Source organism: Dendrobates tinctorius, unplaced genomic scaffold (genome assembly GCF_039654945.1).
Source record: "Dendrobates tinctorius isolate UK_male_01 unplaced genomic scaffold, ASM3965494v1 ptg000251l, whole genome shotgun sequence".
Taxonomy (NCBI): Eukaryota; Metazoa; Chordata; class Amphibia; order Anura; family Dendrobatidae; genus Dendrobates; species Dendrobates tinctorius.
In genome coordinates, this window is record NW_027361918.1 from 2,113,609 (window position 1) to 2,138,207 (window position 24,599).

The window sequence follows — 24,599 nt, forward strand, 5'->3', positions numbered from 1 at the left end:
AACTTATCTGAAAGATGCAGGAAGGAGCAGGAGGCAAGCAGACTTCCAAAATGCTAAGGAAGAAAACCAAATCACCGGAACAACTGAGGGAAGGTTGCTCACTTAAATCTCTCCAGTCTGTAACACCTGACCTCCAATCATCATCCTCAGGTGATTGACTTCTGTCAGCCAGACCAGCTCCATTATCAGCAGCAACCACCAGAGGGAGCCAACACTCAGAAGCCAGGTCAAAGGTGTTCACAACACCGGTGTGCCTAAACCACATTTAGTGTCCACATGTTTGGGATTTCTGTAGCTAAAGAGAGCCCAACTAATTTACGGGTGTCTGTCTCCAGAAGAACGAGCTGGGCATAATGTACTGGGCAGTACAGCGTACTGGGCACTACAATGGGAGATTTGCAATTTTCACTGAGTAAAATCCACTGCTGCTTGTTTCTGGAAAACACCCATAAAGTCAAATCTTCACTGCACCTGTAGATAAATTCCTAAAGGTGTATAATTTCCAAAATGGGGTCACTTGAGGGGATTCTTCTCTTCTAGCATACAGCTGCTCTGTATACTGAGTACACAGACTATTCTTGGAAAAACTGGGCTCGAGGAGGCAAATAGCACTTTGTCCCTCCAGAGTCTCTCCGTATGGCTAATCAGTACTGTACAGCCACATATGGGGTATTTCTACATTTAGCAGAAATTTTGGGACAAATTTTAGTGCTATTTTTGCCAATTTCCCCATGTGAAAATGTAAAATCTGGGGCTAAAACTTAATTTGGTAGTAAAAACATAATTATTTTCTTCATTACCCAATGGAATAAAATTCTGTGACATAAATTCTGGTGTCAATATGATCACTGCACCCTTAGATTAATTTTTTTGAGAGGTGTAGTTTGTAAAATGTGGTCACTTATGGTGAGTTCTGCTGTTCTGGCGCCTCCGGGGCTCTGTCAATGTGACTTGGCGCCTTAAAACCAATCCAGCAAATTCTGAACTCCAATATGGCGCTCCTTCCTTTCTTAGCTTTGCACTTTGCTTCAAAAGTAGTTTTTAACCACGTATGAGTATTGGCATACTCAGGAGAAATTGCACAACAAATTTTGGGGTCCATTTTCTCCTGCTTAAACAACATTTTTGTGGGAATTTTTATTTTTTTTATTTTCACAGTTCAATTTTGTAAAATTCTGTGTAGCACCTGTGGGTTCAAGGTGCTCACCACACATCTAGATAAGTTCCTTGAGGGGTCTAGTTTCCAAAATGGGGTCACTTGTGGGGGATTTCCACTGTTTAGGCACACAGGGGCTCTGCAAACGCAGCATGACATCCGCAGTTCATTCCATCAAAGTCTGCGTTCCTCCATGTCACTCCTTCTTATCCAAACCATGCTGTGCCCAATCGGTAGTTTTCCCCCACATATGGGGTATCCGCGTACTCAGGAGAAATTTCCCAAAAGATTTTGGGGTCCATTTTCTACTGTTACCCTTGTGAAGATGCAAAATTTGGGGCTAAAATAAAATTGTGAATTTTTTTATAAAGCAGTTGTGAATTTAAGTTTCTCACTCCACATCTAGATAAATTCCTTGAGGGGTTCTGTTTCCAAAATGGGGTCACTTGTGGGGGGTTTCCACTGCTTAGGCTCCTCAGGGGCTCTCCAAACACGACATGGCATCTTCTCTCAATTCCAGTTTTGAGTTCAAAAAGTCAAACGGCGCTCCTTCCCTTTCCATGCTCTGCTGTGCACCCAAACAGTAATTTTTCCCCACTTATGGGCTGTCAGAGTACTCAGGAGAAATTGCACGACAAATTATGTGGAGCATTTTCTCCTGTTACAATTGTGATAATAAAATAAATTGGTGCTAAAGTAATATTTTTGTAAAAAAAAAAAAGTAAAATGTTAATTTTTATTCCTTCCATATTGCTTTATCTACTGTGAAGCACCTGAAGGGTTAACATACTTGAATGCGCTTTTGAGGGGTGCGGTTTTTACAGTGGTGTCACTTGTGGGTATTTACTGTAATATAGCCCCCAAAGTTACTTCAGATGTGATCAATATAAAAAAAATGGTTTTGTAAATGTTGGAGAAATCTCTGGTCAACTTTTAACCCTTATAACTTCCTAACAAAAATGATTGTTTCAAAAATTGTCCTTATGTTAAGTAGACCTGTGGGAAATGTGATTTAGTGACTAGGTTTTGTGATATTGTTATATGGTTTAAGGGCTTAAAAATTAAAAGTTTGAAACTTGCTACATTTTCACCAAATTTCCAATATTTCATAAATGCAAGAAAAAAAATGGGTAAGATGTGGATTTATTCTGCTGAATAACTGGAAGTCCGGGCGAATTATCATACAGATATGTGGTTTTATTCTACTTGTATCAAAGTTCTAAGACTTCATCAGGAAATACCACAAATGTCTTAGGCCTGTTTCACACATACGTTTTTCCTGTCAGTTGCCAGCCACCAAAAAAGGCGGAGAACGGATCCGTGGCTGTCGAGACACCATCGGGTGCCACCGGACCGTTGATATGACGGGATCTGCCGATCTAGGAATGTTAAAGGAACCGCGCTTAAAAAATAAAAAGGACAGCCGATGTGCCGGGGGAAGACAAGTGCCAGGGGGACTGCGAGAAGAGTGCGGGGTCGCGGAAAGACATGTGCCGGGGGGAGCTCACGATGCCGCGGGAGGCCGACGCTGGCGATGTCACGGGAGGTCGGAGCTGGCGATGTCGCGGGAGGTCGGAGACGGCGGGAGCGATGGTCGGAGCTCGGGTGAGGAGACGGCGGGAGCGATGGTCGGAGCTCGGGTGAGGCGATGGTTGGAGCTCGCGTGAGGAGACGGCGGGAGCGATGGTCGGAGCTCGGGTGAGGAGACGGCGGGAGCGATGGTCGGAGCTCGCGTGAGGAGACGGCGGGAGCGATGGTCGGAGCTCGCGTGAGGAGACGGCGGGAGCGATGGTCGGAGCTCGCGTGAGGAGACGGCGGGAGCGATGGTCGGAGCTCGCGTGAGGAGACGGCGGGAGCGATGGTCGGAGCTCGCGTGAGGAGACGGCGGGAGCGATGGTCGGAGCTCGCGTGAGGAGACGGCGGGAGCGATGGTCGGAGCTCGCGTGAGGAGACGGCGGGAGCGATGGTCGGAGCTCGCGTGAGGAGACGGCGGGAGCGATGGTCGGAGCTCGCGTGAGGAGACGGCGGGAGCGATGGTTGGAGATGGGGTGAGGAGACGGCGGGAGCGATGGTCGGAGATGGGCTGAGGAGACGGCGGGAGCGATGGTTGGAGATGGGGTGAGGACACGGCGGGAGCGATGGTTGGAGATGGGGTGAGGACACGGCGGGAGCGATGGTTGGAGATGGGGTGAGGACACGGCGGGAGTGATGGTTGGAGATGGGGTGAGGACACGGCGGGAGCGATGGTCGGAGATGAGGTGAGGACACGGCGGGAGCGATGGTCGGAGATGGGGTGAGGACACGGCGGGAGTGATGGTCGGAGATGGGGTGAGGACATGGCGGGAGCGATGGTCGGAGATGGGGTGAGGACACGGCGGGAGTGATGGTCGGAGATGGGGTGAGGACACGGCGGGAGCGATGGTGAGAGAGAGAGATTTTAGCGGCTCCCAGGACCGGTTAAAATGCCTCCCGGGGCTATGATTCCCGGCATGTGCAGTTCAAACTGACGTTCCGTCAAAGAGAAAAAACGTTGTGCGGTCCGTTTCATCCGCCCGGGAGCCGCTAAAATCTTGGCGGATCCGTACAAAAACGGGTAGGACGGACGACTGTCAGTCAAGATCCGCCAATAATCTAAGTCTATGGGGAAAAAAACGGATCCGCCCCTTTTTTTTTGACGGATCCGTTTTTTTAAAAAAATTGGCGGATTTTGACGATGGCAAATAACGGATGTGTGAAACAGGCCTTACCCATTTTTTTTTTTTCCCACGGTTGGTCATCAGTGGACCTGTGGATCTGCTGCAGCGAATATTCCTACAAGCAAAATTATAGCTCCATCTGGTGAGTGCAATCCAATTGTGTTAACCATTTGTGTCTTGGATAAGACCCTATTTTGCGCTATTTTCTCCAGCAGCACTCAATAAATAAATGCAAGTCATATCGAGCAAATCTTACCACTATCATAAAGTACAATATGTCATGAGAAAACATTCTCAGGATCACTGGGATCCATTGTAGCGTTCCTGAGTTATTACCTCATAAAGGGACAGTGGTCAAAATAGTAAAAATTGGCCCGGTCATGAAGGGGTTAACCCTGAAAGTCTCCACTAAAGTTATATTTAATTTTAAATAAAAACTAGCGGCCTGCAGAGCTGAAATCACGAGGACTCGTCCCTGGCCAATGATTTCTGCACCTAACTGTATGTCAGGTTCCTGTCAGGTGTCAGGATGCCGCTGTCTATTTCTCCATGGAGGAGTGGGAGTACATGGAAGGACAGAAGGATCAGGACCAGGACGTCAGGAGGAAAAATGACCCAACGAGGATCGACCAGGACAAAAGCAACATGACGGCAAGAGTATTACTCCTCGCCCTGGAGATAATCGACTTGTTAAAGGGAAAGGTGAGAGTCTCCCATGAGATCACTCTGATCTCTATTAATAGAACAGGACTGAAAAGATGGATAGAATCTGTGGTGATCGGCGTCTGTCACTGTACACAGGAGCACACGGTGGTGGTGAAGACGACGTCCGGGGACCGTGTGACTCCCTGTATGTCCGGAGGACGGAGCAAGATCCAGAGCCCCATCACAGAACCCCTGCACTGCCCGACACCAGAGAAGAAGGTCCTAGAACTGGCCAACAAGATCACCGAGCTGCTGACCGGAGAGGTGACTGCTGGGAGACTGCACTGGTGGATTCCGGGTGATGGGAAGAGACTGCTGGGAGATTACACTGGAGGATTCTGGGTGATGAGCGGAGAGGTGCCTGCTGGGAGACTGCACTGGGGGATTCTGGGAGATGAGAGGAGACTGCTGGGAGACTGCACTGGGGGATTCTGGGTGAGGAGAAGAGACTGCTGGGAGACTACACGGGGATTCTGGGTGATGAGAGTAGACTGCTGGGAGATTATACAGTGTGCACTGGAGGATTCTGGGTGATGAGAGGAGACTACTGGGAGATTATACAATATACACTGGGGGATTCTGGGTGATGAGAGGAGACTGCTGGGAGATTATGCAGTATACACTGGAGGATTCTGGGTGATGAGAGGAGAGGAGACTGCTGGGAGATTATACAGTGTACACTGGAGGATTCTGGGTGATGAGAGGAGACTGCTGGGAGATTATACAGTATACACTGGAGGATTCTGGGTGATGAGAGGAGACTGCTGGGAGATTATACAGTGTACACTGGAGGATTCTGGGTGATGTCTCTCTCGTTGGTTGTCAGGTTCCTCTCCGGTGTCAGGACGTCGCTCTCTATTTCTCCATGGAGGAGTGGGATTTTGTAGAAGGACACTGGGATCAGTATAAGGACGTTGTGGTGGAGGAGCTCCGGCCTCTTGTGTCACCAGGTAAGAGGAGACCTCAGTCATTTCTTTGTGGCCGTTTCTGTGGTCGCACTGTCAGATATAATACAGCCTCATTTATTCGGACTCCCATGACAGCACCACGAGAGAGGGGATCCGCCCTATAGGAACAGGAAACCTACAGATACAAAAGGGCGGCACCTCTCCCACGCATCAGTTGGTTTCCTGTTCCTGAGGGGACGGGATCCTACAGAAGATTTGGATCCCAGGCCGGCCAGCCGACTCCGGTAGCGAGGGGGTCTCCTACCTCGGCCTGGTTCGGATTTCCTGGAGGACGCCACGGTGGCCCAGGATGGGTGTCACGGCGGTGGCGTGGACAGCAGGGAGCGGCGTCCGGAGGATGTCCGTCTCCAGGAATTTAGCCGCCGCCGATAAGTATACCCCCCCCGGGGATTCCCGGCTCCGGCGGCGCACATGGGTTGGCAGCGTTGTGCAGGGGGCTGCGACCGGGCGCTGCTCCGGAGCTCCCGGGCGTCCCGCGGGGCTTCCGGCGTTTCCGGGGTAGCGGTGACGTCAGGGGGCGGGCGGAGGAGGCGCTTCCGGGTCAGCGCGCCACTGCGCATGCGCGGCGATTCCAAGATGGCGGCGCCCATCGGAAACACCGATGGCGCGAGTTCGGGCGCCAGCTGGGGTAGGGAGCTCCGTTAAGGGGGGGAGGGGCGCGGCATGGATACTGCTGACCGGAGGAGGGGGTATTTAGGCGGGACCCGGGCAGGGTTCCTTGCCTTGGCCACATTACTACATGCAGCAGTGTGCAGCAGCAGCAGTGGTAATGGAAAGCGATCGAGAGCAGCAGCAGCAGCGGCAGAAGCAAGGGCAGCAGCGGCAAACATCACTGCCGCCCCTGGATGACCTTCGGCAGGTCAAACAGAAAAAGAAAGGGTCCCGTGACAGTAATGCGGGACGAAGTGACCAGTCCACTCGTAAGAGCTCCTCCAGGCAGACAGGAGCATCGGCTGAAAGAAATCCCCCTCGTTCTCCGGTACTTGATTGTGGCACTGGTAAGTGATCTTCGTGAAAGTTCACTCAGTGACGGGACCCCCCTTCTGTGTTTTTTCTTTTTCTAGGGAAAAAAAGCGACAAATAAAAATAAGCATAGGGAATGCGCACTCTGTGCATGCCCATTACCGGACGCGTGACTCAAAAGATTGTGCCCTCCCTGTATTCAGCAGACGGTGGCAGAAGAGTCGCCTGCAGTAGCGGCGAGTTTGAGAGACATTGTCAGGGTAGAAATGAGGGAAACCCTAAAGTCCTTGTCTCAGCCGCAAAGTCTAAGGGGCGAGGTCCCGGCGGAGTCTGATTCCTCGACAGAGTGGAGAAAAAGCAGAGACTCCCAGGCTTCATCTCCCTCGTCCTCCTCAGGAGAAGAGGACTCGGGGCGATTTTGTCTGCCTCTTGACCGGGTAGACAAGCTGGTCAAAGCAGTCAGAGGGACAATGGAGGTAGAGGAGCCTAAGCCCCATTTATCCATGCAGGATGTCATGTTCGGTGGGCTGGAACAGAGAAAGCGGAGAGTCTTTCCGTTAAACCAAAAGATACAGGATCTGATCCACAGAGAGTGGAAAAGACCGGACAAAAGAGGGTCGCTACCACCAGCCCTCAAAAGGAGATACCCCTTCGACGATCCGGCAGTAAGTTCTTGGGACAGAGCCCCCAAGTTAGACGCGGCCATTGCGAAGGCATCAAAAAAATCCTCGCTCCCCTTTGAGGACATGGGATCCCTTAAAGATCCCTTAGACAGGAAAGCTGATACTTTCCTGAAAAACACCTGGGAGATGGCGGCCGGGTCCCTAAGACCAGCAGTGGCTTCAACGTGCACGGCCAGGTCCATGATGGTCTGGTTGGACCAGTTGGAGTCACAACTAAAACAGGGTACATCAAGACAGACAATTCTTGGGGCCCTACCGACCATCCAAGAGGGAGCAGCCTTCCTAGCAGATGCCTCAGCGGATGCGGTGAGAATGGCCGCCAGAGCAGCAGGGCTCTCTAACGCAGCTCGCAGAGCCCTGTGGCTAAAGTGCTGGCAGGGAGACATCCAGTCCAGAGCAAAGCTCTGTGCGATTCCATGTGAGGGCGAATACTTGTTTGGAACTGTCTTAGACGAGCTGCTTGAAAAGGCGGGGGATGACAAGAAAAGGTTCCCAAACCTTTCATCAGCGTCCTACCGTCGCCCATTTGGTAGAAGGAGATTTGGCCAGGGGAGAAGGCGCAACTCTTCGCCTGTTAGAGATCGACCCAGATGGGAAGACAGAAGGAGACGAGGTACGGGCTATATGTTTACACGCTCGTCGAGAGATCAAAAGAAACCAAATCAATGACTAGCGGTTCCCGTAGGGGGTAGACTGTCATCCTTCTTCCTGGCATGGTCACAGATTACGAATAGTGACTGGGCGCGCAAGGTAATATCCACCGGGCTTAGGTTGGAATTCTCCCAGATCCCGCGGGACACCTTTAAACTGACCCCCTTAAGAAATTCTCATCTCGAACAAGCGGCTTTAGAAGCGGAAGTCTTGAGCCTATGTCAGAAAAATGTTCTGGTAGAGGTCCCAGAGGCTGAAAGAGGAAGAGGGTTTTACTCTCCCCTGTTTCTAATCCAGAAACCTGATAACACATTCAGAACGATTATAAACCTTCGTTCCCTTAACGAGTTTTTGATTAATCATAAATTCAAAATGGAGTCCATTAATACAACAATAAAAATATTGTTTAAAGGTTGTTTTATGGCAGTCATAGATTTGAAAGACGCGTACTATCATGTACCTATCCATACAGACTTCCAGCAGTTCCTGAGGGTGGCAGTTTCAGTAGAGGGCACAGTACGTCATTTTCAGTATAGAGCCCTTCCCTTTGGTCTCTCAGCAGCACCCAGGGTTTTTACAAAGTTAGTGGCCGAGGTTATGGCTCACTTACGGGAGGTGGACGTCTTAATCATTCCATATTTAGACGATTTCTTGATTGTAGGAAAATCAGTGGGTCATTGTAAATCCCAGATAGAAAAAGCTAAATCCAGGTTAGAAAACCTGGGATGGATTTTAAACTACGAGAAATCCTGACTCCAGCCCTTAAAAATACAGAAATTTTTAGGGTTGATACTAAATTCAGACACTCAGCGGTGCCTGCTACCACTAGATAAAATACAAAAGATACAGGAGCAGGTTCTTCGGGCAATGGATAATCCATCTATGACCCTCAGACAGGCCATGTCCCTGTTAGGTTCTCTAACTTCATGCATCCCAGCAGTAAGGTGGGCACAGTTCCATACCAGAACCCTTCAAAACGACGTCTTGATTAATAGCAGGGCCCTTGGAGGCTCCTTACAGGGTCGGATGTGTCTAAGCCCCTCTACTGCTGCATCACTGAGATGGTGGCTTGAGAGCGAGAACCTAGCGTCAGGGGTGCCCTGGATAACACAGATAACCCGTATTATAACCACAGACGCAAGTTCCTTCGGGTGGGGAGCCCATATGGGGGACATAGTGGTACAGGGCCAGTGGGATTCTAATTCTGAAATCTCATCCAACCAGAGAGAACTATTGGCGATAGAGCGGGCAGTCAAGAAACTCATTATCTACCTGCAGGGCCATCATGTGAGGATACACTCGGACAACCAGGTAGCGGTAGCATATGTCAACCACCAAGGTGGAACCCGCTCCAGCGCTCTGATGCAGATAACAGAACGGCTCCTCCAGATAGCAGAGAGAAATTGTCTATCTTTGACCGCGCTCCACATCAGCGGAAAGGACAATGTAAGAGCAGACTTTTTAAGCCGCAAGGCTCTAAGACAAGGAGTATGGGCTTTGAACAAAAATATTTACCGCCAGATTGTCCGCAGATGGGGCCAGCCAGAGGTAGACCTCTTTGCCACCAGAAAAAACAGAAAAGAAAGATTGTTCTGGTCTCTGAACCCCAGGGAAAATCCCCTGGCGGTGGATGCCCTACTGATAAGATGGGATTTTTCTCTGGCATACGCCTTTCCACCATTGAATCTTCTTCCTCTGGTAGTCAGGAAGATCAGAGAGGATCAGGCAAGAGTCATACTGATTGCCCCCTTTTGGCCCAGGAGGACCTGGTTCGCATGGTTGAGGACCATGTTGGTAGGCGATCCCTGGGTACTGCCGAACCTTCGGGATCTCCTCCACCAGGGGCCAGTCAGCCACCCACAAGTAGCGGGACTTCATTTGACGGCGTGGTATTTGAAAGGTCACTATTAAAAAATAGAGGGTTCTCCAAGAACTTAATTGACACCCTCCTAAGAAGCAGAAAATTAACCACCACTAATATCTATGCTAGGACCTGGAAACGCTTCCTGTCCACCTTTCGCTTTGACATCAGAGATGGAATTCCCACGAAACATATTCTGGAATTTCTCCAGAAAGGTTTCGAATTGGGTCTCTCCACAAGCACGCTAAAAGTACAAGTTTCAGCCTTAGGGGCCCTGTTTGCAGCTGATATTGCAAAAGATTATTGGGTAGCAAGGTTCATCAGAGCAGCGGCCAGATCGAGACCTATACACAAAGATAGATGCGTACCGTGGGACTTAAACTTAGTCCTTACAGCCATGACAGAAAGTCCGTTTGAACCTTTAGATTCCGCCTCACTAAAGATTATATCCCTTAAAACAGCATTCCTGGTAGCAATAACATCCGCACGTAGGGTGAGCGACATACAGGCACTCTCCAGATTGCCTCCTTACACAGAGTTCTTACAGGATAGAGTGATCCTAAGGCCAGATCCAGCATACCTTCCCAAGGTAGCAACACAATTCCACAGGACACAGGAGATAGTTCTGCCTTCCTTCCTCCCTAACCCAACCAACCCTAAAGAGCAGAAACTCCAGACGTTAGATATTAGAAGATGCTTACTGACATATCTAGCAGCCACGGATCCTTGGAAGAAGGAGAACGCATTATTCCTATCCTTCCAAGGTTCCAGGAAAGGATACAGAGTATCAAAACTCACATTAGCAAGGTGGATTAGGGAGGCTATCTCTCTTGCCTACACAGCAGGTGGCGGTCCGGCTCCACAGAATCTGAGGGCACATTCCACTCGGGCCATGGCGTCATCCTGGGCGGAGAGATCTGGAGTATCAATTGATCAAATATGTAAGGCGGCCACCTGGTCATCTCCTTCCACCTTTTTTAACCACTATCGGTTAGACATGGGTGCCTCCTCAGACCTCACCTTCGGGCTAAGGGTGCTGCAGGCTGTAGTCCCTCCCTAAGGTAGTTTACATCTCTGTAATTCTCTCGTGGTGCTGTCATGGGAGTCCGAATAAAGTATTAAGTTACGTACCGGTAACGGTATTTTTCGGAAGCCCATGACAGCACCCTTAGTTCCCTCCCTTGTTCACGTATAGGGGTGCACTCCTTTAGAATGTTCATAGAATCACCATATGTGGGAGAGGGTATGATATAATTCGGTTAAATAGGGTAGATAGGTTGTATATATCATATGTTGTGTACTAACCATGGTAGCCTCTCAAGCTCTGTAATCCAACTGATGCGTGGGAGAGGTGCCGCCCTTTTGTATCTGTAGGTTTCCTGTTCCTATAGGGCGGATCCCCTCTCTCGTGGTGCTGTCATGGGCTTCCGAAAAATACCGTTACCGGTACGTAACTTAATACTTTCTGTCCCAGGCCGTACATACTCGTGTCTGTAATTACTTAGTATAATTATTATATTTAATAAGATTTTTCCTGTATATGAATGTGCACTGATGATCATGAAAGAGGAGCAGGTCTGCTGTGGGGTCTCCTATATCTTACCCATGATCATTCATGAGAACTTCTCAGACACAGTTACTGGGGAAGCAGTAACCAAAGGAGGATCCCAATACTCTTCACTTTCTGTTCTCCTGGTGATCAGGGGATGTGCATTGGATTCAATACCTTTACTCCTACATCCTCCATCCTGGATTAGAGGTGGACATGGATGGACATTTACATATAAAGTTTTGATTTAAAAAAATAATGAAATCTATTTATATTCCTAACAGAAAATGGAAGTGATCGTCTTGGAGGTGTCGTGTTAGCGTTAAAGTATAATATAAAAGATGAAGATATCCTGCGTCAGTCTTCAAGAGAAAACCTTAATACCCTTAATATACATCAAGAACATCTTGTTAAAAATAAGAATAGTCACACAAGAGAGAAGCCGTATTCATGTTCAGAATGTAAGAAATGCTTTTCACAGAAATGTAATCTTATTTGTCATCAGAGAATACATACAGGAGAGAAGCCGTATTCATGTTCAGTATGTCACAAAAGATTTTCACAAAGATCACATTATATTGCGCATGAGAAAATTCACACAGGAGAGAAGCCGTATTCATGTTCAGTATGTCAGAAAAGATTTACACATCGATCAGGTTATATTACGCATGTGAAAATTCACACAGGAGAGAAGCCATATTCATGTTCTGTATGTCACAAAAGATTTACACATCAATCAAGTTATATTACACATGTGAAAATTCACACAGGAGAGAAGCCGTATTCATGTTCAGAATGTGGAAAATGTTTTACACAAAAATCAAGTCTTTTTACGCATGAGAAAATTCACACAGGAGAGAAGCCGTATTCATGTTCAGCATGTGGGAAATGTTTTATACGTAAAACACATCTTGTTATACATAAGAAAATTCACACAGGAGAGAAGCCGTATTCATGCTCAAAGTGTCAGAAAGTTTTCAGATGTAAATCAAGTCTTACTGCACATGAGAGAATTCACACAGGAAATGGCTATACATGTTCAGAATGTGGAAAATTCTTTAAGTGCAAATCAAATCTTATGAGTCATGTGAAAGTGCACACAGGAGAAAAGCCGTATTCATGCTCAGAATGTGGAAAATTCTTTTTAAGTAGACCACAACTTATGAATCATGTGAAAATCCACACCGAAGAAAAGCTGTATTCATGCTCAGAATGTGGAAAATGTTTTAATACTGAAGCTCTGCTAAGTGATCATCAAAGAGATCACACTGGAGAGAACCCAGTTACATGTAGCGAATGTGGGATCTCTTTTATATATGAATCAAGTCTTCTCAGACATAAGAAAATTCATGTTCAGAGTGTGGAAAATGTTTCTTTAAAAGAATCCTTTCAGGTGAAACAGCAGAGAAGTTACACAGTAGAGAAGCCGTACTCATGCTCAGAATGTGGAAAATGCTTTATTAGCAAAGACAAACTTCATAGTCATCAGCAAAGTCACACACAGGGGGGGAGCTGTTTAATATGAAATTTTTTTTTACAAATATTTACATTTTTATTCAGTTTTACAAAGAAATAGCTTTTTTTTTTTTTTTTTATGTGAACAATGCTATTAGTAGATATTAAATCAGTTGCTCACTACTAAGACAACCCCATCTCAATGAATGTTCGCTCCAGTTAAATTAAAAACCCTTATACTCAGCTCCTGTGTTGGCGCCATTCCAGCATAGTTTTCCCTCGCTTTTCTGGGGCTCATGTGATGTAATAGTGATGATCGAGCACTTAAATGCTGAAATGCACTGTACTCGAATTGAGCAGGTTGGATGCTCAGTTTGGCTTGAGCATTTTTCTGGAAAGCCCCAACAGGAGGGCTGGAGGAGACAGGAAAATCTTTGAAATGGATGAAAACAGAAATGAAATGGAAACGGCATGGGGAAGACGTCTGGACGCATTTTTAATTCCCAGGTGGCTGTTGGGAACAATGTTGTCTTAGTATTACATTATGATATTGCTATTAATATTAATAAAACATACAAAACCAAAGATAATATTGATTTTGCAGTAAAAATGTTAGGAAACATTCTTTCCTGTAACTTGAGTATAAGACTAAATTAAAAAAAAATTATGTGGGTTCCCCCCTCCTCTATTTTTAATAACCAGCCAAGGTAAAGCAGAAATCTGCGGACTTGTATTATCAGGCTGGGAAGGTCCATGGTTATTTGGCTCTTCCCAGCCTAAAAATTGCAACCCACAGCCACCCCCAGAATTCTGACACGTTGCCCTGCGCTTTCCGATTGCCCTGGTGCGGTGGCAATCAGGGTAATGGTATTTGGGTTTGATGACAGCTTTGATTTGTCAAAAATCACACACTGTATTGTTCTCTCGGCCAGGGGTAATGAGACCCCACTTTTTGACCCCTGATGAACCCTCAGCGGATTAAGAGGGGGAAACGCGTCGGGTTTCCATATGCATCAAGTGACTGATAAGTATAATGTTGTACATTATTTTTGGCAGATCCTGCGGTGGTACTATCTATTTAGATTTAGTCTACTGAGTAATTATGCAATGTGACTTTGTATGTATTGCTACTTGAATATTGGTGTACCACGCTGTATAATCAGAGATGAATATGGTAGCCTTATTATTTTTTACTGTATTTTTGTGAATTAGGGTGATTCTACCCTCACTTGCAAGGTAATGGCTGCCGCAAGTGCTATATAGGCTTTTTTTCACTGCCTCTAGTGTGCAATATTTATCCAATGTGATGTGCTTTTTCTTGTAGCCATTTTTTAATTTTGCTATCTGGTAATTGGGTCTGCCATTTGCAGCTTATTAGCATTTTTGTGACTACGAGATAAGTCCTTCTCTAAGCTGCTGGATATTAACCCCATTATTTTTTTGACTCCGAGATAAGTCTTTTTGGGGTTCTTATACTATTAGAAATACTACGAGATAAGTTCATAGCAATTTAGTATTATCTATGAGACTATTTTTGTCTCTTTATTCTTTCGGTACTATAAGTGTGTGTGTGTTTCTTTTTTGTGTCCCTTTTTGTATATGCAGGGAGACGTAGGGGTTATTAGGGATACCGACGTTGAGCAGGGGGCGCCATATCGTCTACAACTAGGGTGCCAACCTCCGCGGCTAGGAAGGGTGAAACTAGGGCTGACTAGGGTAACTTAGCCATTGGCCCATTATTGGAATACTGAAGAGAACTAAAAACAGTATTTTTTCTCCCTTCATTTTTTGTCCTCTACTACTCCTTTTAGCCATTTTCACTAATGTTTTTAGTCATTGAATTAAAAGCTAAATTTTAGGGGTTATTCTTTTTGTGCTTCTGGTGTTATTATTGAATATATAATCCCACTGATTAATTTTGAGGTCTGGCAATACAAAGGAAATAATGAAAACATGATCTGTTGGTGGGCCTTGAGGACTGGAGTTGGGGAACCCTGATCTAGACTGTATACTTCTGTTAATACATCCCAGAATTGCATTTGTTGACTCATGTTCAGTTTATGATCTATCAGTATATCCAAGTCTTTTTCCCATGTGCTGTTTCTTAGCCCTATTCCTCCAATTCTGTATATGCTTTTATCATTTTTATTGCCCAGATGTAGTACTTTGTATTTTTCCCTGTTAAAAACCATTCCGTTAGTTGCTGCCTACTGCTCCATTTTATATCTTTTTGAATCCTCTCCTCTAGTATTAGCTATCCCTCCTAGCTGTGTGTCATCAGCAAATTTAATCAGTTTACCCTCAATTCCTTCATCTAAATCATTGATAAAGATGTTGAACAATACAGGGCCCAGGACAGGGCCCTGTGGTATCCCACTTGAGACATTCTTCCAACTGGATGTGCAGCCATTTGCGACCGCTCTTTGGGTCCGATCACTAAGCCAGTTATGAATCCACCTAACAGTTGCCTTGTCCATTCCATACCTAGTCATTTTTTCAATAAGGATTGTGTGAGATACTTTGTCAAATGCTTTGCTGAAGTCAAGATATACTATATCTACAGCATTTCCCTGAACGACCCAATCAGTGATTCCGTCATAGAAGGAAATTAAGCTAGTCTGACAAGACTTTAGTTACAAACCCATGCTGACTCTGTTTAATCACTTCATTCTTATCCAGGTCCTTACATACATGTTGTTTAATAATTTGCGCAAAGATCTTTCCAGTATAGAAGTCTGACTCACCAGCCTATAGTTCCCTGGGTCCACCTTCTTCCCCTTTTTGAAGATAGGAACAACATTTGCTCTTCTCCAGTCTTCTGGGACTTCTGTTCTCCAAGAATTTTCAAAGAGTATGGAGAGTGGTTCAAAAATTTCTTCTATCTCCTTCAGTACTCTGGGGTGTAATTCATCTGGACCTGGAGACTTGAATTCATTTATGTTAGCTAAGTTTCCTCACTATTTTTCTGTTTATAGATATCCTGGATTCTTCTATTCCTTTAATAGGACAGTGAAGATCAGTTGATGTTACATTTCCTTTCTGAGAGAAAACAGATGTAAAATAGGAATTTAAAAGTTCAGCCTTCTCCTTTCCATTTCATCATTTTAATCTTGTAATAATCCTAGAGCATCTTTGACTTTTCTTTTACTTTTGACATATCCCCAATATCCGTTTTTTATTGCTTTTGATGTCTCTTGTGAGCCTTAATTCATTGTCAGCTTTAATAACCAGATTCGTGCCCTGCAGGTTTTGGAGACAGCATTATATTCTTCTTTAGATATGCCTCCCTCTTTCCATTTAATAAACATTTCTTTCTTCCTTTTTAGCATGTGCTTAAGTTCTGTGTTCATCCATCCTGGTTTCCTTAAATGCTTTTTATTCTTCCCTCTTTTCGGAATTGTTAACAATTGTGCTTTGAGAATTTCATTTTTCAAGATTTCCCATCCTTCCTGGACATTTTCGTCCTTAAGGATATCCAACCATTGGATGCCTCTGATTGTCTTTCTGAATCCCTTAAAATCTGCCTTTCTGAAATCTAACCTTGACGTCTGAGTCTTCACAGGTCTTCCGCCTCTAGTTATCCAAAATTCTAAAATAGCATGGTCGCTACCTCCTAGGGTCCCAGCCACTTTTACCTCCTCAACCATTTCCTCCCTGTTTATAAGGATTAGATCCAAGGTAGCAGTTCCCCTTGTTTTCTCCCCTACCTTTTGGAAGATAAAGTTGTCAGCAAGAGAGGATAAGAATTTCCTTGACCTGTTAGTTTTGCCTGAGAGAGATTCCCAACAAATGTCTGGATAGTTGAAATCTCCCATGACAACTATGTCATATTTTTTGGAGAACTTGGCCATTTGATGCATAAAGAGTTCATCCATATCTTCAGCTTGCACAGGCGGCCTGTAGTAAATGCCTACAATGGTGTCCTTTCCATTGTTCTGTCCTTGTATTCTTACCCAAACAGTTTCCACAGAACTCCCAGTCTCTGAAGCTTCAATCTCTGTGCAGATATACGCGTTTCTAACATACAATGCGACACCTCCTCCTCGTTTATCAAGTCTGTTTCTTGCAAATAAGTTGTATCCTTCTAGTCTTGTATTCCAATCATGTGTATTGTCCCACCAAGTTTCAGTGATTCCAATGACATATTTCTTTTCCTGTGTTAGTAGTTCCAATTCTCCTTGTTTGTTTCCCATGCTTTGTGCATTAGTATATAAACATTTTAGTTTGTGATTGGTTTCTTTTCCTCCAATATTTTTATTTAGATTTTTTTTGTCTTTGTTCTTCCTTTCCACTTCTAATAGCAGAGTTCTCAATAGCATTTGTCAGGTGTATGGCTTTTTCTGGCCTTTTGCTTTCCTTCCCACATTGTTCTAGTTTTAAGCTCTCCTGATGAGGGTAGCAAGGCGACTTCCAAATGCATGATTTCCAGTCTTTGTAAGGTGCACCCCATCTCTAGCAAGCAGTCTACTGTATAGGAAGGCATCCGGGATTAGGTTGGACATGAAGCAACCCATTGTAATGACTTAATATTATTTCTATAATAAACCGTTATATAGCACCAACATATCTTGCAGCGCTTTACAGTTTAACAGTTTCAAAACACAAGTCATAAGTAACAGCGTTAACTGTTGTGAGTTCATTTTCCCCTTCACTACTGAGGCCCGAGGAACTCCCTCTTCTGGTAAAGAAAGGTAGTGAGCCTGATTATCAAACACCTGAGCCTAATGATGATGACTGGCTGAGTGGAGTTACTGACTGGATATAAGGCTGCCAACGCCCTTCTGCCCTGCGGGTGATTTCTCTGTGGGATCCTTGGAGACCAGTCTGAATTCCTGCTCTTCTAAAGCTAAGTTTTCTGCTCGGCTTTTTGCATTTGTGCTTTGACTTTGTTTTGCTTTGGTTTTCTGGATTTCTGCCATTTCCTGCTGGGGTGAGCTGAATTCCTTTAGCTCTGTCTTCTGAAAATACCTGAGTGCTGATTTAGTTTTTGAAGCCTAGCTGCTTCAGGGTCTTTTTCCATATCAGCTTGTTGGCTTATGTCTTTGATAGGGTTTTGGCAGATTGCAGACAGCAACCTTCCTTTCCTGTTCTGTTTAGTTAGCTTGGGCCCCATCATTTGCTCAGCCTATCTTTCTATCTGTGTGAGTGTTTTTTCATCTTGCTTCACCGTCATTATATGTTGGGGGCTGCCTTTTACTTTGGGGTCTGCTCTGGGGCAGTTTAGATTTCCTTTTCTGTCTTTAGGCTATTTAGCTCTCCGGCTGTGATCGAGGGGTCTAGGGCACCGTAGGAACCCCCCACGGCTACTGCTAGTTGTGTTGATAGGTTCAGGGGTCTGCAATCTGATAGTTGCCAACTTCTCTGGTTTTCTGGACGTAGCTTCTGTTTTTGTGTCTGCCTCCTACGGTGACTCAATCATAACAGTTAACAATAATTAAGGCAAAATAAGACGACCCTGCTCATGAGAGCTTACAATCTACTAATGAGGTGGGGGAGATACAAAGTACAGGTGTGTATTAATTATGTATTTACATTGATGGTCCAGTGTTGTGAATTCACTTTCTGGCCTCCCTCTGGTTATTACTGAAGGTAGTGGAGCTGGTTAGATTGACAGAGGGGTTGCAAGTTCTCTTTCTGGGCTCCCTCTGGAGGTAATGGAGCCGATCTGAATAACAGAGGCTTGCCACCTGATAATGAGGACGACGATTGGAGATCTGGGGTTTCAGATTGGGATTTCAGACAGCCGACTCCCTCTATCCCTGCTGGTGATTTTCTTCTTGCCTCCTGAGGTCTGATGTCTCCTGCTCTGTCCCTGCATGTTCAGCTAAGTGTTCATTTGCTATTCTGTTTGCATTTGATCTGGTTTTGTCTATCTGTTTTGTGTGGGTCAGCCAGCTCCGGCTGGGGCTGTGCTGAATCACCGTCCATATGTTAGTGCTTGTGCCAGTTTGTTTTGTCCCCTGTTATATTGGTCTCTTTTTGCTTTGCTTTCAGAATATACCAGAGTGCTGATATAGTGGGCTAAGTCATGCCACTTCAGTGTTTCAGACGTGTTGAACTTTTTGCAGGGTTTTTTCTGTGATTGCAGACAGCGTCTTTCCTTTCTTGTCCTGTCTAGTCAGTGTGGTTTCCATCATTTGCTCAGTCTATTTTCCTGCCTGCGTTTGTGTTTTCATCTTGTCTCACTGACAATATATGTTTGGGGGCTGTCTATTGCTTTGGGGTCTGCTCTGGGGCAGTTTAGATTTCCCCTTTCTTGCTTTAGGCCTAGTTAGCTCTCCGGCTGTGCCGAGACATCTAGGATCATCGTAGGCACACTCCACGGCTACTGCTAGTTGCGTGGATAGGATCAGGGGTCTGCAATCCGCTTAGTTACCAACCTCTCTGGTTTTCTGTGGCTTAGCTTGGGCTTGCTCTCCTCGGTGACCCAATCATAACAGAATCACCAGCCTAACTGTAGACTCTAGGGTACTCTAAAATAGGAAAGAATTTAAAAAAAAAAAAAAGTACCAGAATTTTTTTTTTTTCTTGTATATTTTTTTCCTTTTTTTTTTCTGGAGCTGCAGGGAGATATTTTTTTTTTTCTTTTTCTAAATGGAGACTAAGCAGTTGTCTGATCGTGTTGAGCAGCTCGCTGCTGAAGTGCGGGGAATTTCTCCCTATCTCGCTCAATCATCTGATGTTGAACCAAAAATCCCTACTCCTGATGTGTTTTCTGGGGATCATTCTAAATTTTTGAATTTTAAGAATAATTGTAAACTATTTTTTGCTTTGAAACCTAACTCAACGGGGAGCTCTGTGCAGCAGGTTAAAATTGTCATCTCCCTGCTGCGTGGCGATCCCCAGGATTGGGCCTTTTCTTTGACACCAAGAGATCCTATTCTGGCTAATGTGGACGTGTTTTTTCAAGCCTTGGGGTTGTTGTATGATGAACATAATGCTATTGATCAAGATGAGAAAACCTTATTGGCATTGAACCAGGGTCAGGATTCTGCAGAGTTATATTGTCAAAAATTCCGAAAGTGGGCGATCCTTTCTCAATGGAATGACGATGCCCTAGCAGCTCTCTTTTGGAAGGGTTTGGCAGAAACCGTAAAAGATGTTATGGTGGGATTTCCTGTTCCCTCTGGTCTTGATGATTCTATGTCATTGGCCATTCAAATTGATCGGCATTTACATGAACGTAAAACTACACGAGAGGCGTTGCCGCCTTTCGAGCGAACGTCTGAACCAATGCAATGTGATTTTTGTCTAGGGTTTTGTCTAGGGTGCAACGTCAGGAGTTTAGAAGGCATAATAAGCTGTGTTTTTTTCTGTGGGGACGCCTCATACTATTTCTGTCTGCCCTAAACGAGAAAAGCGCTTTGCTCACACATTTGCCGTGGGCAGTGTACAACCTAAGTTTCTTTTGGCAATTACTCTGATCTGCTCCTTATCCACATTTTCCGCTAAGGCTTTTGTTGATTCAGGAGCAGCTTTGAATCTGATGGATTTAGACTCTGCTAAACGTTGTGGTTTTCCTATGATACCCCTGCGGACTCCTATCCCTTTGAGGGGTATTGATGCTACTCCTTTGGCGGAGAATAAACCCCAGTTTTGGACCCAGGTGATAATGCAGGTCGCCCCGGACCACCAAGAAAATAGTAAATTTTGTGTTGCACAATTTGCATGATGCTATTCTGTGTTTTCCTTGGTTGCAGACTTATAATCCTGTTTTGGATTGGAAATCTGTGGTGAGTTGGGGTTGTCAATGTTTTCTTAGTGACACTCCTGTTTTCTCCACCTCTCCCCAGTCTCATGATATTCCCGACTATTTGGCTGATTTTTCTGATGTATTTAGTGAGAGTGAGTCTGCGTCTTTGCGTCCTCATAGGAGTTATGACTGTGCAATTGAGTTAATGCCCGGGTGTAAATTTCCCAAGGGTCGGCTTTTCAACCTATCGGTACCCGAACATGATTCTATACGATCTTGTATCAAGGAGTCGTTGGAGAAGGGTCATATTAGACCATCCTCTTCACCTTTAGGCGCTGGGTTTTTTTTGTGGCCAAGAAAAATGGTTCATTAAAGCCATGTATTGACTATCGTTCCCTTAACAAAATCACTGTTAAATATCAGTATCCGTTACCCCTGATTTCTGATTTATTTTCCAGAGTTAAAAGTGCCTGCTGGGTTACCGAGCTTGACCTCAGGGGGGCGTATAACCTTATTCGCATCAAGCACGGGGATAAATGGAAGACAGCGTTTAATACTCCGGAGGGACATTTTGAGTACCTGGTGATGCCTTTTGGGCTCACTAATGCCCCTTCTGTCTTCCAATCTTTTATGAACGATATTTTCCGGGACTTTGTGGATAAGTTTTTGATCATTTATCTGGATGATATTTTGATCTTTTCCAGTGATTGGGATTCTCATGTGGAACATGTCCGGACTGTGTTCTGGATTTTGAGGGAAAATTCTCTGTTAAGGGATCGAAGTGCCTTTGTCCAGAGGATTTCATTTTTGGGATTCATTTTGTCCCCGTCTGCTATTGAAATGGACCCGGCCAAGATACAGGACATTTATGATTGGGTTCAGCCCACTTCTTTGAACGCTCTCCAGAAGTTTTTGGGTTTTGCTAATTTCTACCGTAAATTTATAAGTAAATTTTCTGGTATTGTTAAACCACTGAGTATCAACTGGAAAAGGTCCACAAATTTCAAGGTTCAATTATAACACAAACAAAAACCACTAGTGTGAACATGGACATATGTGTCCAGTACAAAACCAAAGAACCAACAAAAAAAGTCCGTTAAAAAATCATGTTTTATTGACAAATTCTTTAACAATTAAATGAACCAATTATTAGAAAATTATCAAACAGATGCCTACCAAAATGAAAAAGATGCTTAAGCACTAGTAAAATACATCAAAATTAAGAGAATAATATCTCATAAGAACCCACTGCAAAAGTATCACATAGCATAATTTAGGTAGTTGCATGGGACTTAGATATTGGAATAAATTTTCCCCAATTCCCTGAATATATGCTGGGCTGGGACATGGAGCTCAATCTTTAAATGTGAATTATGCTATGTGATACTTTTGCAGTGGGTTCTTATGAGATGATATTCTCAATTTTGATGTATTTTACTAGAGCTTAAGCGTCTTTTTCATTTTGGTAGGCATCTGTTTGATAATTTTCTAATAATTGAGATTAATGATTGTGGTTAGGTGAGTTGTGATGACTGGAGAGAGACTGGAAGAGATGTGAGGGAATGGGGTGAGTAGTGCATGTAGTCGGACGAGAACAAGAGATGAGTCTGGAGACTTCTGTGATGGGATCAAATGTGGAACGTGAGCCAGGGGAAATGCAGGGAGGGATGAGAGTCACAGCACTTGGTGGTTGGGAGTGGATTGAAATGATACTATGTGTAATTGCTGACCTGTAGTATTGATATTGTTCTCTAAGAGTTTGTCCATTGTAACAGCCCTGCTGGCATCACTGCATGGCCTCCCATTCCCCACTCACCAACTTTCTCACTGCTCCACGCCTTGCTGTGATTTCTGTCTGCTGCCAGCTCCATGCTCTCTGCCTCGTCTCCCATCTGCTCTATGCATGTTTCGTGGCTGTGTGTATAGGGAGGTGGTGCCAGAACTCTGGTTCTTATGGAATCAGTGTGCACCTGCCTGATGTGTCCCTGGCCAATCACCAAGAGCCCTCTAGTATTTAGGGCAGCTGCTCCCAATGGACTCTGCCTGTGAAATGTGTTAACTCAGTTTCTTGGTGCTGAGTAAGCCAGGCCCTGTCCTATGTTATGCTTTATTGCTAAACTCTGTGTTTCTTTACTTTGCCTAGTACTTCTCTGCCTGCCCTCCAGGAGGCTTTATTTCCTGGTCTCTGTCCTAGCTTTGTCTTGTTCCTGACCCGCTGCCCTCCTGGTCCCTGTGCTGTTGCTCCTAGCCTTGCTTTGTATCTATGTGTACTCTGTTCCCTGTGTCTTTGGTCTTGTGCCTTGTCTCGTACTGTTACCCAGTCTGAACTCTGTCTGTCTCCTTGTCTTTGGCTTCTTATCCTGCTGTGTCTCCTTGTGTCCTGCCTGTCAGCTTATGTTCCTCACTCTTGCAGCTCTGTTCGTGCTCCGCTCTCTTGCGGCTCTGCCTGCTCTCTGTACTCTTGCGGTTCTTGTTGCTCTCCTCGTCTTCGTAGCCTTGCGGTTCCCCTCCTGTGTGAACAGGTCCAAACCTGTTCCGTCATACTTCCCTCCTTCCTGCCTGTATCCATACTTGCTCCTCCTGTATGAACAGGTCCAAACCTGTTCTGTCATACTTCACTCTTTCATACCTGTATCCACACTTGCTCCTCCGATGTGAACAGGTCCAAACCTGCGCCGCCACACTTCACTCCTTCCTGCCTGTACCACCACCTGCACCCACTGTGTGAACAGGTCTCTACCTTCCTGCATACACCACGCCAGCCTGCCCTGTGTGTCTGCCGTGCCTGCCTGCCCTGTGTCTCAAGCCGTGCCTGCTTGCTCTGAGTCTCAAGCCATGCCCGCCTGCCAGTGTCTCAGCTATGCCCGCCTGCCAGTGTCTCAGCCGTGCCCGCCTGCCAGTGTCTTAGCCTTGCCCTCCTGCCAGTGTCTCAGCTGTGCCTGCCTTGGTACCAGCCGTGCCTATCTTCCTGCCTGTCAGTCGCACCTGTCCAAGTGACTTGTCCCCGAGTGGGATCAGCAGCCACAGCCAGACACCACCCTGGAGTCTATCATTGTAAACTACTCAAACCCAGATAAACCAACAGTCCTAAAGGACTAATTCCGGTGTATATAGGTTCCAGTGTTGTGTACGTCACTCTATACACATCAGTGCAAGGATTGCAGACACTGTATGTGTGTATATACATATCATTGCATACATCAAGAGGGTCCATTCCTGTGTTCTGGTGCTGCTGCTTCCTGTGGGATATATTGGCTATATATACCTAGCCCCAGGTGTAATTGGTTTGAAAAAAAATTTGGCCAGGGCTAACAGAGCTTTTTTTTATTGCAAAGCAATCCGGAGTCCTTTTTTCTTTTTCCTCCATTTGCTTTTGACAGTGCTCAATACAGCCAGATCCTTTTCCTAGAATCGCGTAAAAATCCAGCAATTTTAAAGGGGTCCCAAAAATCCCTTTTGAGTGCGCAGAGAAATATTAAATTTTTATGTGGTACAGTTGAGTAGATTTTTTTTTGTCTTACACAATTTCCTGACACTATTTTTCTGAATCCCCCCAAAAAATATACATACAGGCCACATATTTTACAGTGTGGTATATCTGTGACACGCCACATCCATCTGTCTACTAAAAATTTTGGTACTTTTTAGCCCTAATTTCAATTTTTTTTTGCTGCCTGTCACTGTACTTATATATAGCACTATTTAGCCAAAAAAAACAGGCCACACATTTGTCGTAGTGGTATCTCCATGACAGCTTATATCTGTGTTTGCTCAAAGTTTGTCCAGTTTAGGCCGGTTTTCCTTTTTTGTCCTGAGTGTCACTGGACTTATATACAGCACTATTTAGCCAAAAAATAAAAAAAATACAGGCCACACGTGTCGTAGTGGTATCTCCATGCCAGCTCATATCTGTGCGTGCTCAAAGTTTGGGCAGTTTAGGCCGGTTTTCCTTGCCACACCTGTCGTAGTGGTATCTCCGTGCCAGCTCATATCTGTGCGTGCTCAAAGTTTGGCCAGCTTAGGCCGGTTTTCCTTTTTTGTCCTGGGTGTCCCTGGACTTATATACAGCACTATTTAGCCAAAAAATACAGGCCACACGTGTCGTAGTGGTATCTCCATGCCAGCTCATATTTGTGCGTGCTCAAAGTTTGGGCAGTTTAGGCTGGTTTTCCTTTTTTGTCCTGAGTGTCACTGAACTCATATACGGCACTATGTTGCA

The 24,599-nt window shown here is 45.2% G+C and overlaps 1 protein-coding gene across 8 annotated transcripts in view; it reads left to right on the top strand.

Moving 5' to 3' along the window:
- Positions 1 to 24,599, top strand: part of LOC141065409 (uncharacterized) — a 585,755-nt gene that overhangs the window by 30,888 nt on the left and 530,268 nt on the right. The window contains exon 4 of one of the 8 annotated variants that reach the window (XM_073557878.1): positions 4,363 to 4,554. The exons of the other annotated variants lie outside the window; for them this stretch is intronic. Within the exon in view, the coding sequence (XP_073413979.1) occupies positions 4,363 to 4,554 (192 nt within the window). The remainder of the gene's footprint in view (positions 1 to 4,362; positions 4,555 to 24,599) is intronic. 8 annotated transcript variants of the gene reach the window in all.